Genomic DNA, 17,345 nt, shown 5'->3' with positions numbered 1-17,345 from the left:
AAAAATAATGAAAATTTAAAAAAAAACAACTTTAAAAATTATCCACGTCAACGCTAGCCATGTCATGTAAGACAACCAATGCTGACTAGATCATCACATCAGCGATTTTCGGCCAAAATTGGCCAAAAGGACTAAATTGACAAATCGTCAAAAATTTTAGGACTAAATTGGTTAATTGAAAGGTTCATGGGCAAATTGTCAAAAGGTTTATAATTAAATTGGCCAAATTGAAAAGTTTAGAACTGAATTGACGTAAGTACAACAGGTTTAGGAATTTTTTGATAATTTTCCCCTAGAATCCGAGTGATATCAACTAAAATATCCTTAATAAGTCTAAAACATAAAACAGAAACAATAAGTTCAGAAACTCCATAATAAATAATTAACATATATAAATATCAAATTTTGATATCCTAAATCCATCATGTAACGAACGAATATCAAATCTTAACGTGCCCCTCATCATGTGTCATGCTAGTTTAAGGTTGCACATCACTTATCTTCCAACACCAATAGCTCATATTGGGGCAATGTGGGCTCAGAGACACATCTAAAATCCAACACCCCCGCAAGGTGGTATGTGACGTATCTTCCAACACCAAATGCCCATATCTAGGCAATATGTAGGATCAGAGACGCATCTAAAAGCCATCATCCCCGCCTTGCCTCCGATAACCATTAAAAGTAGCCCCATTCCGATGTTGCCCGATATTGTTAGCTCTGGTCGCAAGTCATCCACACATGCACCGTTTTGAAATGCATCACGTTAACTTAAGTTTGCGCGAGACTATCTACCAGTGGAGAAGTTCCTATCTAGTCGGTGTGGGATCGGAGACGTATACGAAATCCAATACAAACCCAAACAGAGTTTTTTTTTAATTTTTTTGTTTGGTCCAAACCAAACAATTGAAAACCCCCCCACAAAGAAAATTTTGTAATCGAGAATGGCATGGGTTTAGTTTTTTAGAGCAAAAGATCGAAAGCTTTCTTCTTCGTTTTGCATTTATAGATCCTACAACAAGGGGTAAAAGTTACTGGCTGATGAGAGACGTTCTTGGAGTCAATCATATTGTGAATGAATTTCTATGCATAGTTATGGGAAAAGAGGAAAAACTAGAGTGAGCTTTTTCACTGCGTTCTGTCAGCAAGATCTAGCCTTATTATGCTTGGGAAAACTCGAGATGAACCGTAATGGAGAGGTTACATAGCTGGAAATTTCCCGTCGGATCATTAACATAAACCCATAGTAGCAGATCACATGAAGCAGCCAAAGATCATGTACATCGTACTAACAGAGATAGTACACGTGTGTATATGTACACAAAATCCTCCATACGTCTATGGATACTGTTTGTGTTGAGGACTCTGAAACTTGCGGAGGATGTCTGGTTCTCTACTCCTCTTAGGAAGAACAGCAACCTCATTTACCAGGTAAGAAAGGACAGAGAAAAAGAACATATAATATTTTCAGATACCGAAGAACGAAATTTCATCTGGAACTCCAAATTTCCATCGGAGAGTCAGAAACTAAATTAGCAGATGGTATAGAACTCTTGGCAGGAAATATTTCCTCAAAGAGAGCACTGTAACACCTGGAGAAAAAAGCACCAAACTGGATTTCCAAAGTTATGCTCCTTTCCAATGAATCTGGTCCACATTTTCCTTTCGCTACTTTTTCATTCTTCAGCATATTCAAGTGCTTCTCATCATGGCCAACCTCCAAGAATCACAGAGAGAGAGAGAGAGAGAGAGAGGAATTAGTTTCTTTTTTATTTTTGCTCTAAAGCAATGGAAGCCTTATCTACATGGCACTCCTTACCTCATCAAATGGACATATAATCAATCATCAATTATTATTTCCATTCCTTCTAGCTTTCTTGATCTCATCGCGACGAATTGGCCAAAACAGTGATTCCACTTCCTCGGAGAAATCGAGTTCAATCACTTCTCTGCAGCGATCATCGGATGACATTGACGACGACGACGACAATTTCCGCTTTCTCGTTGGCTTCGGCTTCATCGGCGCAGGCGGGCATTGGGTCATTGCAGGGATTTTGTGGTCCAAGGACGTCGGAGTCCTGAATCCATCATTGTTCTCCCCATCTTCTTCGACAAGCTCCGGTTCTTCTCGGAACGACGTTGTTCCACACTCCTCCTCCTCCTCCTCCTCCTCTTCTTCTTCTTTGCTTGTTCCGATGGTTTTCTTCGGCCTCAGATGATCAGTCTCGATGCCAACGTGGTCCAAAGGGGAAATTTGGGCGATCTCGTAGTCGTACTCCAACTGGGGATTCTTCAACTTGTCACTTCGGATCGTTTCTTGCTCATCTTCGGCGACGAGCTGCTCAGAACCATTGGACATTGGAGTGATGATTAGAGGGGAAATGTTTCGCATGAAGTTGGAGCAGTGCATGAAGAACGAATCAAGAAGATGTAGCTGGTGACGATGAGCAGGAGGGATGAGAGAAGCAATGGAGAGATCTCCAACGTGGTGAATGAATCACGTACACGATCACGAAATCAGCATCTGAAACTGTTTGTTTAGTTAGAGAATTTTGTCAGTCTTTTGACACTTTCTCCAGAGAGAGAGAGAGAGAGAAAGGCGTTGTTGGCGAAGGATCCGATGCACTCATATGAACTCCTTTGCCTATTTCTCTCTCGGTTAAAACTGTCTATTTCCGCAGATTATTTCCTAGGCTCACTTCATAAGTGAAATAATGTAATCAACAGTCGTTTGAAAAGCCAAAAATACAAAACATATGGTTGAAAAAAAATGACTAATATTCGAAGAACTTAATAAAATAAATTATAATATACAACCGAACAATGTTCATGAGATTCATGAGATTATCTGCATGAGCACTAAGAAGTAGCTAGGGAACAATGGTACATCTGAATTTTTTGCACTCAGCTTTTTCTTTTCTGGTGAGTGCTAACTTTGATGCATCAATGCACGTGGTCCCTGCTTTGTGAGGACCACCTGTTTGTTTCTATCCAAAATGTCCATCTAAGTTTTCGTCTCGCGATAATATTAAATCTATTCTCTATGTTTGTTTCACGAAAAAAATAAGTGATTTAGAAAATATTTTTAAAAAAATAATCGTTGTAGCACTTAAAAAAATGAATAAATGAAAAATATATATGATCCACGAAATGTTTACGATATTGAAAATATTCTTATTGACTAATTATCTCAAACGATATAGGTGATCAATTTTAAGAAAACAATTTCCAAGAAATGCATTTTTCGTGAAATAAACGGAGCCTAATAATGTCAATTAGCAAGAATTGACTTTAAATAAAGAGAAAAGATTTGGAGGAGCGTGGAATAGAGATAGCTGCATCTTATTCTTAGTTAATCAATACTATTGTGCATGAGATTCTACATTGTCAATTGATTGGAGGAAGAACGGCTTTTTTTATTTTAAATGAATTGACGCCCTTGGTAGAAAGTCTACAACTTTCGAATAGAAAAGAGTACCTATAACTTAATGCGGATTTTATTAAAAACAGCTTTTCAAGCACTTAAAAGTCATGCGCGGTGCGGAACTATTGGACACTCGAGAAACTAAATATACATGTCAACAAGAAAAGCCAGTACATTAAAATCGTAAAGTTTTCTTTCGGCATAAGGACTCTAGATGTGCCAAAAATTTCATACGGTGCTCACTTTAGTGCCAAAAGTTTTCGCCGACTCACTTAAGTGTCAAATTGGGAAAAAAAAAGATTACTTAACTTCCTCCGGCAAGAAATTTTACCAAAAGTTTTACGTGGCTTTTTTAGTAAAGAGTTAAATATGAGTTGGCATTTTTATATTAAAAACGAGTCCACGTGGACATCCTGAACGACGTCACATGTAACGACGTGGCTGGCTTGCCTAAAAACAATGTTGTTTTTATAGATTAAGCTGAAACTGCCACGAAATTGAGAGAGAAGGGGCGATGAACCTCTTAATAGATCAAACGAGATCGAGAGAAACAGGGTTGCGCAGCCTGTCGAGGAAATCATAGAACTCCATCGAGGTTGAAGACGCTAGCAAAAATGATGATGGAGACGGCAAAGTCGTCTCCATGTTTCAACTTCATTGCTTTGAAGCTAGAAAAAAGAAAAGAAAAGAAAAAACAACACCAAGGTTTCCAAAATTATTACTTCAGAAGTGAGAGTCATGCAAAAAGCACGAGCGCCGATCGCTCTTTCTCTCCGCCTCCACTATCAAAGTCCCCACTCACGATTAGGGAAAATGACCTAACTTGGGATAATGACATAAATAGTCCCTGAACTATGACTTAATGTACAATGTGATTCTTGAACTTTTAATTTGTTCAATGTAGTCTCTGAACTTTATCCTGATGTTCAATGTGGTCCCCAAACTTTTAATTTGTTCAATGTGATCCTTGGACTTTTAGTACATGTTCAATTTAGTCATTGAACTATATGAAAAAGTTCAATGTAGTCCCTGAACTTGAATTAATTGAAAGACTATATTGAACATTTGAACATTTTCATATAGTTTAGGGACTAAATTGAATATATACCAAAAGTTTAAGGACGATATTGAACAAATTAAAAGTTCAAGAATCACATTGCACATTGGGTTGAAGTTTAGGGACGAGATTGAACAAATTAAAAGTTCAGGGACCACATTACACATTGAGCTGAAGTTCAAAGACTCTTTGTATCATTTTCCCTAACTTGTAGTTTGAAAATAGAGGCATGTTTTTTGTCACGGGTTGAAAACTTAGCATATTTTTTGTATTATTGCTAATTAAATTTTAGTGTTTTGCAATAACAAAACTCCACACAATTAGAAAATTCGATTATAGTAGGTGAATTTAAATTGTCATTCCTAATTTTTTTCCATCTGGTGGCTAAAATCACAGTTTTCATCAACATGTCCTAGGGATGGATCAAATTACATGGAGGCAATAGGACACCTTATACTTGCTTTAAGAGACTATTTGTTTGAAGTTCTATAAAGGGATAATGACACAAACAGTCCATGAACTTTAGTCCAATATGCAATTTGATCCCTGAACTTTTAATTTGTTCAATATAGTCCTTGAACTTTAGCCTAATATTCAATTTGGTCCTTGAACTTTTAATTTGTTCAATGTGATCACTGGACTTTTAGTACATGTTCAATTTAGTCCTTGAACTATATGAAAATATTCAATGTAGTCCTTGAACTTGAATTAATGGAAGGACTATATTGAACATTTTCATATAGTTCAGGGACTAAATTGAACATATACTAAAAGTCCAGGGACCACATTGAACATATTAAAAGTTCATGGACCAAATTGAATAGTAGGCTAAAGTTTAGAGACTACGTTGAACAAATTAAAAGTTCATGAACCAAATTACACATTAGGTCAAAGTTCAGGGACTGTTTATGTCATTTTCCCTTCTATAAAAAGCAAAAAGTACTTGTTTTACTTTCCTATGAATTAATATACTATTCAAATTTCAAAACAAAATTATGAAGAAATTGTACGTGGAATGTACTTGTCAGCATTTATATTTTGTGAAAATTTCAAATATTTTAGATTTCAAAAAAGTTAGATACATGCGAGCCATAAGATTATAAGTAAATAAAAGGAATAAGTATACTAGAAGTTTTAAAACTTGTTATGAAAGTATAATTTAGTCATAAATCTTTCAAAAAGTACAATTAAGTCATAAAACTTATCATAAAAGTGCGATTGAGTTTTAAAACTTTCAAAATGTACAGTCAAATCTTAAAACTTATCATAAAAGTGTAGTCAAGTTTTAAAACATTCAAAAGTACTGTAAAATCCTAAATTTGTCATGAAAGTGCAATCGAAAGAACTTGATTGGATCAATTTTATAAATTTTAGGACTTGAATACATTTTTTGAAAGTTTTAGGACTCAAGCACACTTTCCTAACAAATTTTATGGCTTAGTTACTCTTTTTGAAAGTTTTAGAATGATGTTGCACTTTCGTGATAAATTTTAAGACTTTCAATATATTTATCTCTAAATAAAAAGTAAGAATACACACTTTTTACTTTCTAGAAGCTTTTCGGCTTAGGATTCCCCCGGGTTAGTCGGAGATGATTAGGTACATTCCTTATGCTTCCACGGGAAGCCAAAGACTTCGTACTAACAAGAACCTCCCACCAAATCCGTTGGCCCGTCGCTTTCCAACTTTGCAACCCCTTTAAATATTTCACGGTATTATTGACTCCTCTCGCTTCGAGACACAGCAGCAGATCACCCCAAGCGTGTAAGAGTGATTAAAGTTTTGTGGGGAATAATTTAAAATTTTTTTGATAAATGTTATAATATGAAGAACCTGGGAAAATCATCTAAAAATTCCTAAACCTACTTTACTTTTCGCTAATTCAGTCATAAACATTTTAATTTTGCGAATTGAGTCGTAATCTTTTCGCATTTTGCCAATTGAGTATATCCGGATAATTTTAGCCGAAAATCGTTGGCAACATGGCACTACCGATGTCCATGTCAGCGATTTCCGGTTGAAATTAGCCAAATGAACTCAATCGGCAAAATGTGAAAAGTTTTAGGACTCAATTAGCAAAATTAAAATATTTGACTCAATTGGTCAAAGTGCAATATGTTTAGAACTTTTTGGATAATTTTCCCTAAAGAATCTGGCAAATAGGAATTAGAATTGTATATATCAACCACGAACTAGGTATATAAGACGAGGCAAAATATCAAATATACAAAGAAAATGTGAATATAACGCTATGCGGTACGCTTAATATCTCATATCTCAAGACAAGTAATCATGCTTCAATCCCAATTTACTTATTTGACGGGCTAGATGATGATACAGTATTTTACTGCTAGCATGAATTATAATAGTAACTTTAAAACGTTAATGTGAATTGTCGGTCTTACCACTATGTTTAGACTGGAAATACAACGATGCTAGCTTGATTTATTATTTAACATGGCAATTTGGAACTTCTCATAATGACGTGATCATGTGAAGGATTGCGAGCATGCGCTTGGCTACTCGACACAATTCTCCCATATTAACTTCAGCAAAAAAAAAAAAAAAGAATGTTGCACAGTTTATAAGATGTTTGACAAACACCTCACAGCTGAAGTAGCTCGTAATAATTTTTAGGAAGCTATTCCATCCAACTTTTAAGGCATTGTCACTCGAAACATATGTTACTAAATACATAAGTTATAACACCTTACAACACAACTAAGGTACATAAAAGTTACTGTTCAATGTTCTGTCACAGTTATATCGATCTATGCAAACGAGGGAGAAGCGGAGAAGCAACGCCACGGGTGTTGTTCCATCCCATCACGATCCATACCTTTAATCCTCTACCAACTTTGATGCACGGAGGAGGGGCCACATGACTGGGAATCGCAACAAACTTTTCATGTCATTTTGAAAGTGAATCATGTACCATCTTCTTTAATGTTGTGATACCTTCTCCGTATGAAGTGTTGGCGTGCACTCATATAAGCTTGGTTGACCACATCACATAGTCTCATCCTAGTGTATCCCAAGCACGCAGGTTTCAAACCAAGCTTTTCCTCAACAGACCTGTTACGCTTTCTCCCATGGCTACTTTGTAATCAACCTAAAACATATGCTTATAATGACGGTGAGGTAGAGTTGACGCGACTCGTACTTACCGTTTTCACCGCGTCAATTATCACTATGCTTTGATTGCACTAAATTGGCAACCCTTCGATCCTAGCTTGCCCGTAATAATGCAGCTAACAGGTGTAATGCGAAATTAGGCACCGTTGCACCTTCGAATATCTGCTATCGTTCATTACCTGTGACCCACAAAGATCATATGTGTTCAACTTGTCCTGCTGTTACAGAAATAGTACTCTTTGCAGTTAATTTGACAACAGCAAAAATACCTGCCTCAGTGCTATAAGTTTTGTCTGCTGCCACAAAGAAAAAGAAAATGTGGCAATCACTCAGTTTATGGCCACAAAAATTTGACCATTAAACGAAATTTGGGGCTGTATATCATACATATAGCCACGAAACATGTTCTTTTCGAGTCAATTGATCAGCTCTAGTTATGAAAAAGTATCAAAAAAATCTTAAACCTATTGCATTGATACCAGTTCAGCTTTAAACCTTTCAATTGGACCAATTTAGTCTTAAACCTTTTTGCTTTGGTATCAATTCAATTCATCTAGCCAATTTAAGTTGAAAATCGTTGATGTGGACTTCGGCGGTCCTATGTGGCATGACCAGCATTGATTTGGATAAATTTTATATTTTTTCAGAATTTTTGAATATTTTTTCTTTTTCTCTCTTTTCTTTTCTTTTTTTTTTCTTTTTCTTTACCCTCTTGGCCGGTGAGGTCCCCGACCGACCATCGCCGGCCATAGGCTGGTCTGGGCAAGGGCGTCTACGCCCTCGCTGGCCACGGGCGAGGGCCGCCGTACCCTCGCCGACCACAAGCAAGAGCCGAAAATAAGCGACCCTCGCATGCTGGCGAGCAAGGGCCACCGCACCCTCGTCAACCATGGGCGAGGGCGTCAAGGCCCTCACTTGTGGCAGGCAATCGCCGCGACGCCCTCGCCCTCACCTAGATCTAGGCGAGGGCCTAACGCCTACGACCGTGGCCGACGAGGGCATGGGAACCGTCGCCTGTGGCTAGCGATGGTTGGCCGGTGACCTCGTCGGCCAATAGTGTAAAGAAAAAGAAAAACGGAAAAGTAAATAAATAAATTCTGAAGAATTATAAAATTTGTCCGAGTCAGCGCCGGTTATGCCACGTAGGACTGCCGACATCGACGTTAGCGATTTCCAGCCTAAATTAGTCGGATGTACTAAATTGGTGCCAGTGAGAAAAGGTTTAGGACTAAATTGGTCTAATTGAAAGGTTTAGGACTGAATTGGTATCAATGTAATAGATTTAGGACTTTTTTTTATACTTTTCCCATCCTTTAGCTACAAACCAACTTTTGTTGCTAAAGAACTTACGTACTGCCATTAACATATGCCCACGAGATAAATTGTTGTTGCAAAACATATGATCTATCCCCACAAAAGCAATTTTGGGGGCAGTAGATTTCATTTTTAGGCTTTGTTTGTTTCGCGAAAAACATATTTTCTCATTTTCTGGCGTTTGGATCGCCTAAAAAAAATGAGTCAATAGATGATCTATGCTTAAATTCAGGAAAATGATTTTCTCTTTAGAAAATTGGAAATTATTTTCCAAAATATGACTAGATATCAGCACTTGGGCACGAAAACGCCAACGCTCATTCCCAAAACCTTGGCAACTAACTCGAGTCTAGAGGCCAGGGTTAGATGCACAAGGGTCAATAAAGTCCTAGCCCGAGTCTAGAAAGGCCAAGCCCAGGTCCATAGACGCCGAGCTCGCAATCCAGGTGCACGTACCTAGTTCCCTGGTGCCTGAGCCTGAGTCTATCATCATCAGTGCTCGTGCCCAAGTCCCCCTGGGTCCATTGAGACTAGGCTAGGGACCACAGTATTCATGCTCGGATTATGGGCCGCCCGAGCTTGAGTCCTTATGGGTACAATCGAGGCCAAACCCAAGAACTTAGTGCCCGTTCTCGGGTCCCCCTCAATACACGAGATCAAGCCCAAGACCCTAGTACCCGTGCACAAGTCCACTAAGGCTGAGCTCGGGATCCAAGTGCCCATGCCCAATTCTCAAGCAACCAACCATGGGTTCCCCTAGGTCCATCCAACCAGGCTTGGGACCCCGGCACCAATACCCGAGCTCCCAGCGCCCACTCGTAAGTTAGTCGAGGCCGAGCTTAGGACCGTGATGCCTGTGCCCGGATCCTCGCTCCCAAGCCTAGGTCCCCAGGCCGACCTTAATGCCCCGACCCGAGTCACTGGCACCTACGCCTAGGTCCATCGAGGCCTAGCCGGGGACCTCAATGCCCTTGCCTAGGTCCTGGCACCCAAGTCCATTGAGGTAGGGCCCAGGACCCGGGTGCTCGTGCCCAGCTTCCCTCTCCCAAGCCAAGGTCCCCTGCACCCGTGCCCAGGTCTATCAAAACTAGGCTCGAGTCCCCTATGCTTCTGCCCGAGTCCTCGAAGCCAGTGTCCGGGTCTACGGTGCTTAGGCTCGTGTCCATTTAGGCCATGCTCAGTTCCTAGCAATTGGGCTGATCGCTAGGACCCGAGCCCGGCCTCAATGGACCCAAGCTTAGGTGCCAAGTACCTAATCTCGGGCACTAGGGATCCAAGCACAGGCATAGGGATCCTAAGCCCAACTTTTATGGATTCAGGCCCAAGCGCCGAGCACCCGATCTTGGGTGCAGGGAGCCAACCACGAGCACTGGCACTAGCGTCCCGGACTCGACCTCAATGGACCCGGGGTAGGGACTTGACCTTGAAAGACCCAAAATCAGGCGTAGGGAATCTAGGCACAAGCCACTGGGGTCTTGAACCCCATGTCAAGGACTCGGGCATAGGCATCGGGGTCTCGAGCCTAGCCTAGATCTATCTAGGCTCGGCCTAGGCCTCTGCGGACTCAACCACAACCATTAGGATCCTAGACTCGGCCTTGATAGACCATGGCCTAAGTGTCGGGGACTTGAGCTCGAGTGCTGGGGACCCGAGCAAAGGCACCAAGGTCCCGGGCTAGGCCTCTATGGACTTGGTGCTCGTGCTCGAGTCTTCGATGCTCGGGTTGGATCCATTGACACTAGACTTGGGAACTTGGTGCCTATGTTTGGTTTCCTAACCACTCGTACGCAAGTTACTAGAGCCTGAATAGTGTATATTTATTTAAGAAAATCAAATCAGATTTCCTTTCCAAACGACAGAAAATATTTTCCGATTTTTATTAGATTTTGATCAAACACCGAAAAATATTGTTAATTTCCTGAAAAATGACTTTTTGGAAAATATTTGTTTAGAAGTGTAACATTTTCAGTAATACAAACAGAGCATTAGCCAGAAAAAATTATTTTCGTGGTAAAATATGGGATAGAGAGTCATGAAAAGTTTGCCACGAGCATTATTTTGTGGCCAGAAACGCTTTCTATTGCCACGAAACAGGTTTCGTGGTTAAGGATCTATCCTATTACCACAAACATGTGGCAACTATAAAGCTTTTCGTGCCAAAAGATATGACTTTTCCCCACGACAGTTTCGTGGCCATAGGTATTATTTTTAGCCACCAAAACTATTGTTGAGATTCAATATGAGATACACCGACACGAAACATTTGAAATGACTTGATGATCACGTTAGCAATTTTCGGTGAAAATTAGCCTGGAGGACTAGAATTGAATTTCATACAAAGATTTAGGACTAAATTGACAAATTTGAAAAGATTAGGACTCAATGGGCATCTATACAATATGTTTAGGACTCATTGGGCAATTTTCCCTTTGTATAAATGATTGTAATTGCAAGTTTGATGTGATTTATCATATATCTATATCATTAAGGGTATATCTAAAAAGTCCTAAACCTATTGTATAGTGGACAATTCAGTCCAAAACATATTGACGATTTGCCAATTTTGGCTGGGAATTGCTGATGTAAATGATTTTTTGGATTTTTTTCTTTTTTCTAAAATTTTTACTTTTTTCTTCTTCTTTTTTCTCTTTTCTTTTCACCAATGGCCGATTGCCGACCACCAACCACAGGTAGGGTCGACCTTGCCTGAGCATGGGCGAGGGCCATCCTTGTCAGATTTGGCAATGATGACCCTCGCCAAGCCTTAACTGTGTGAGGGCAAAGCTCAATCTGGTGGCCCTCATCAGCCATTGATTGTGGCCAGTAACCAGCCGTTGGCAACAAGAAAAGGAGGAAAAGAAAAACTCAGAAATTTTTTTAAAAATTTTCAAAAATCATCTACATTAGTGATGGCCATACCATGTAGGCTGATCGACGTCTAAGTCAGCGATTTCGCATAAAAACTGGCCGGAAGAACTCAATTGGTAAATAGTCAAAAATTTTAGGATTAAATTAACACAATTGAAAGGTTTTCGACTGAATTGGCCGCCACACTATAGGTTTAAGACTTTTTGGATAATTATTGAGGGCTTTTGGTCTCGCATTTTTATTCTAATAATGTCCTTGTAATAAATATGAGCTGTTGGAGTTTATTGACCATCCCAATTGTCCATGCATTCACTAATAGCTAGCCATCAATAGCAGTCCATACACTCCTTCGGTAGCCACTCGTTGGCTTCATGCATGCTTGGACACAATTTTAGTGTAATACAATTTACGAGGCAAGTTTTTTTTTTTTTTTGCTAAAACAATTTACGAGGCAAGTTGAAGAGTCATCGGGGTGGATCTGGAACGATAGCAATCGTCTCAAACCAATCCTGCTACCATTCTTGGTTATACTCGGGAATTAGCCAGAGTTCTTCCTAAAGCTGGCCTGAAACTAAAGTAAATAAGAAGAATCCCATATTGGACCGACCCCATTACATCCCCTTTAAGGAGTGATTCAATTTGTGACCCAGCCCAAATTCAATCATCTAATTTCTTCATTTCCTTTTTAATTTGCAAACTATGGAAATTATAATAGCATATGATAGACGTGGTCAAGCGACATGGTCCACGTTTTGATACACACAAAATTCCTCTTTTTTCTAGGGGAAAAGATAATAAAAGGAAGATATCGTTGAGGCTAGGAGAGATAGAGATCGAGGAAGAACACAATCTCAATCTCTGATGCAGGAAGCAAAAAAGGATGATTCCATTGGCAGATGGGGAGTGCATAGGGCACATCATTAATAATAACCGAACTGGTGCTTGTACGTCAGACTCAGACATCGGGAGCATCGATAGCCAACTCCCATTTTATTGCTGTTCTGTCATTTTGTATTTTCTTGCCAGAGGCACCGTGTACATTAGCAATTCTAGACATATTAAATTATAAATTAAATTTTAATATTTTGACTGACTTTACACATTGGAAGTAGACGTTTATTAAACGGGTCGTACTAAAAAAATGAATAAGAGTACATCACAATCACATTATTATTATTTTTTTTGTCAAAATTTTTTTTCATTTATTACCAAAATGATAGATGAAAGGATTCATAAGAAATATCAAAAGTCATAATAACAAGGCAAACCAATAAAGATCCAAAACAAACCAAAAACAAAAAATTAAGACATTGTCACCAGAGCATGGTTGGCAAAGATCATCATACGCTCATTCTTCAAGAACAAATTTGTAACTGCATTCAAGCAAAATGATCGGCGATCAATCACTAAATTACACAGCATCATCGGTGAAAAGCATACATTGGGATCTCCATCTGTAGTTACGGCTTTACCTTTCGGTGGTTGCGCCTAAATTCGGCGTCCCCAACACCATCACTGTACGTAGACAACATAAACATGTTGAATAAGATTTAACCAAAAAAAAAAACATGTTGAATAAGATCGAATCTGACACATGTGAAAGCAAGCCTTTAACCAGTGCTTAGCGCCAAAGCTTTTAATTAAAACATGTTGAACGAGCACATATTTGACACCGAAGCTACTATGAATACTATTGAAACTGAAGGCAAAGTACTTATTCATTAAAACTCCAAAATCTAAAATTAGATCGGAAATAAAAGCTCACATATATAGGATCGGAAGAGCAAAGCTCTCGGATCTAAAACTAGATCGAGAGAGTAAGAAAAGAAACAAAAGGAAATTAAAGCAAAAACAACTAGGAGGGGAGGGAGAGATCTAGGTCAAATCCCTCCCCTCTAGAAGTGGAAGAGACAAAGAAAGGTTCAGAGGGAGATTTAGTATAAACAATTGGGAAAATGGCGCAAGTAATCTCTTAACTTTGGCCCAATATACAATGCGGTCCCTGAACTTTTAATTTGTTCATTGTAGTCCTTGAACTTTAACCCAATGTGCAAATGTAATCCCTGAACTTTTAATTTGTTCAATATTATCCATGAACTTTTAGTATATATTCAATTTAGTCCCTAAACTATATGGAAATATTCAGTATAGTCCTTTCATTAATTTAAGTTCAAGGACTACATTGAACATTTTCATATCTTTCATGGACTACATTGAATATGTACCAAAAAACTAGGAATCACATTGAACAAATTAAAAGTTCAATGATCACATTGAACATTAGGCTAAAGTTCAAGGACTACATTGAACAAATTAAAAATTTGTGGACCAAATTGCATATTAGGCCAAAGTTCAGGGACTTTTGTGTCATTATCCCTTATATGACGAAAGGCAATCAATAAAATCAAATATGTGTCGCTCCAATGTTGTATATGAGCTCAACTAGCACTTTTTCATTCATTTGGATTTGACCCGGGCCTAGTCCCGAGATATTAATTAGTATTGAGATTACCTTTTTCTTTTCCACTTGGTAATTGAATTTATTAATCTAGTGATGGAAATTCTATGCTAGTAGTACTTATGTATAATCGATATGAAACATGGCAATTATTTAGTAAATTGCGCATGAAGAAAAATCAAATATTTTCGAAATCGCTAAGAATTCCATAATACCGGCGCACCCGCGAGCTCAGCGATATGTTGCCTAGCTTCACATGATCCCGTTTTCGACATAGCTATGGTTGCACCACGACACCACCTATTCCGATGAGTTGCTTACACCCCGAAATTCTTATTGCCCAGGTAAAGTATCAAAACCAGAGCATTCCCCATATCTGGGTTAACTTTTGAAATGAGTGTCAAATGGAATTTTATAGGAAAAATTTCGACTAGTCCTCATTGAACTTTTTCAATTTAAAGCGAATAGATCATTAGTAAATCATGTGGGATCGATCTAGCGGAACATATATTCTTGTGACATGGATCGATGCCCAAGTAGGCAATGATGATAAAGATGGTGTCGGCCACTAAGCTCTGTTTTGGATGACTTTGGTACACGTGAAGACATCATGTGATTATGTGCGCTTCAATGGAGATATCCTAATACTCTCATCTGAAAGTCAACCGCTTCTATTCCCCAAGAATCATGTGGGTCAATTTGAAAAGTTGGTGGTTGACTTGTGTGTCCATCTCCCAATCTGGTTGGCCATCCTAGAGATCTTCTTGGAAATCAGTGCGGAGAACCGGAGATAAGTCCCATCGGACCGTGAATTATGGATGAATCTCATTGATGGAGATATAACGAGAAAACTGGAAGGGGAAATGGAATAAGTGGGGTTTGGAAGTGAAGTTTATATGTTCAAATTATACTAATCATGTGAAAATTGTTCTAAATTAGGGTAACATGCATGGGCCAAAGATCTGGACTTAACCAGGTCATGAGATTCTAGGTATTTCAAGAGCTTCGAAATAACCGAGTTTTTGTGCTCATGGCCCTAGAATAAATAGAGACATACAAAAAAGGGGGGAACAAGAGCATGTATATATTCATTTTGAAACCCAATTTAGCATGTCCTTTAAGCAGTGCCACCATCAACATCATTGGCGGCGCCGCTCACGACTATTGCACAGTGTTCATAGATCTCAAGTGATCATTTGATCCTTTTTCTCTCTCTCGAGATCTCAGGTTGCGTAACCATCACGGAATTCCACCATTCTAGGCAAACTGCCAGCAGTGGTTTCGCTGTCTATCCAGCCACCATTTCTCATTTTGATTCCAAAGAGACCACCACCACCACCTTGGTCGCGGCTCTTCATAGTCTCCCTTGTTTACCAATGCTCTCTCTGATTTTGATTATAGTGGTGAACCACCATAGTGATTGACGTCTCTAAATGTCATGATAGTCCCAGTGGCTACATCCCTAGATCTAGGGAATTTTTTCTTTACTCAGCAATTTATTGAATTGTTTTTTTTTTCGGGGGAAGAATACTAGAAGTGCCAAAACTTGTGTATGACGTTCACTGTAGTGCCAAAAAAAATTTTCGAATCACTTAAATGCCACTTTTTAAAAAAAAACGATCATTTAAATGCTAACTCCGATTTAGGTCGCCAGAAATCTGACGTGGCCATATTTTATTAATTTCTCAGTCCTATGTGGCACGTCGGCGCTACGGGGACAATATTTAATAATATTTTAATATTTTTTCGATTTTTTAAAATATTTTTTCTGATTTTTTTTTCCTTCTTTTCTTTCTTCTTCTTCTTCTACCTTTGGCCAGTGACCGGACACCGGCCACCAGCCATGGCCGGCCGCCTAGCTTCGCCCGGACGAGGCCGCCGTCGCCCACCACAGGCGAAGCCCGGCCGACCCTCGCCTGGGCGAGGGCAGCCAATCCCCGGTGAGGGTCGGCCTAACCTCGCCTCGCCTGGGCAAGGGCGAGCCCCAATGAGGGCTCCCCTCGCTAGATCCGGCAAGGCTGCCGTAGCCTGGGCGAGGGCCGGCCTTGTCAGATCTGGCGAGGCCGACCCTCGCTGGGGCTCGCCCGCCTTCGCCCAGGCGAGGGTCGACCGGGCCTCGCCTATGGCGGGCGACGGCAGCCTTGTCCGGGCAAGGCCAGGCGGCCGACCATGGCCAATGTCCGGTCACCAGCCAAAGGTAAAAGAAGAAAAAGAAAGAAAAGAAAAAAATCAGAAAAAATATTTAAAAAAATCAAAATATACACGTGGAAATACCACGTAGATTGATTTCTTTTTTTAAAAAAATCCAAATCAGATTAAAATTTTAATTATAAAAGCCACGTATTAATTTGTCCGGAATTTCTCGTCGTTGGCACTTAAGTGATTGTTTTTCCTCCGATTTGAGACTTAATAGAGCTAGCGAAAACTTTTGGTACTAAAGTGAGCGCAGTACACAAATTTTGGTACTTCTAGTGTTCTTCCCCCTTTTTTGTTTCCTAGTATAACATAGATGAACCAAATACTATCCGACATTATGTGTGATATTTTCACGGACACAAGGTAGGATATAAGCATTTTTTTTATCATATCCGAATTCTTATCCTAATGACTAAATGCATTTTAAAAATGTATCTAGACGGGGCTAGTTCCTTTTTACCTATTCTTTAATATGGATATTAGGTGGATTGGAAGGGCTGTTTTACCTGTTTCTCAATTCATTCGGTATTGTATCTGAACGTTCGATAAATCGACATTTATCACGTCTGTTTCTAGCAACAAAAAAAATAGACTCTTAATAAGTGTGGATTCCCATGGTGGTAACTGTATCGCTTGCGGTGGTTTAATATTCTCTTTGAGGTACAAGTTTTACCAAAAGAAGAAATAAATTTTTTGAATTGCATTATGGAATATTAGCAACCGCATATTCAATGCTCATGTTAACACCTAAATTTTGGTTATTCTATATAGTCACATATCATATAGAAATTAGGGATTGACCCCCCCCCCCGATCCCTAAACAAAATATCATTGACAGGCTTGACATTTGCATTACGGGCATTAGGGACTTTTTTATTTAGTAAACAAATTGC

The 17,345-nt window shown here is 39.3% G+C and overlaps 1 protein-coding gene across 1 annotated transcript; it reads right to left on the bottom strand.

Moving 5' to 3' along the window:
* Window positions 1-1,205: 1,205 nt before the first annotated feature.
* On the bottom strand, window positions 1,206-2,734 carry LOC115672186 (cyclin-dependent protein kinase inhibitor SMR3-like). Its single transcript, XM_030593962.2, has 2 exons — window positions 1,820-2,734; window positions 1,206-1,717 (listed from the first exon to the last, which is right to left on the bottom strand). Exon 1 carries the CDS (start codon window positions 2,408-2,410, stop codon window positions 1,847-1,849), a length of 564 nt encoding a protein of 187 aa, XP_030449822.1. The 5' UTR covers window positions 2,411-2,734; the 3' UTR covers window positions 1,206-1,717; window positions 1,820-1,846.
* Between the last annotated feature and the right edge of the window lie 14,611 nt (window positions 2,735-17,345).

Source organism: Syzygium oleosum, unplaced genomic scaffold (genome assembly GCF_021117445.2).
Source record: "Syzygium oleosum isolate NSW1041296 unplaced genomic scaffold, Sole_v2.1 Sole_v2.12, whole genome shotgun sequence".
NCBI classification, from domain to species: Eukaryota; Viridiplantae; Streptophyta; class Magnoliopsida; order Myrtales; family Myrtaceae; genus Syzygium; species Syzygium oleosum.
The sequence above is the reverse complement of the archived record's forward strand: the minus strand, read 5'-3'. Positions and strand labels throughout refer to the sequence as shown.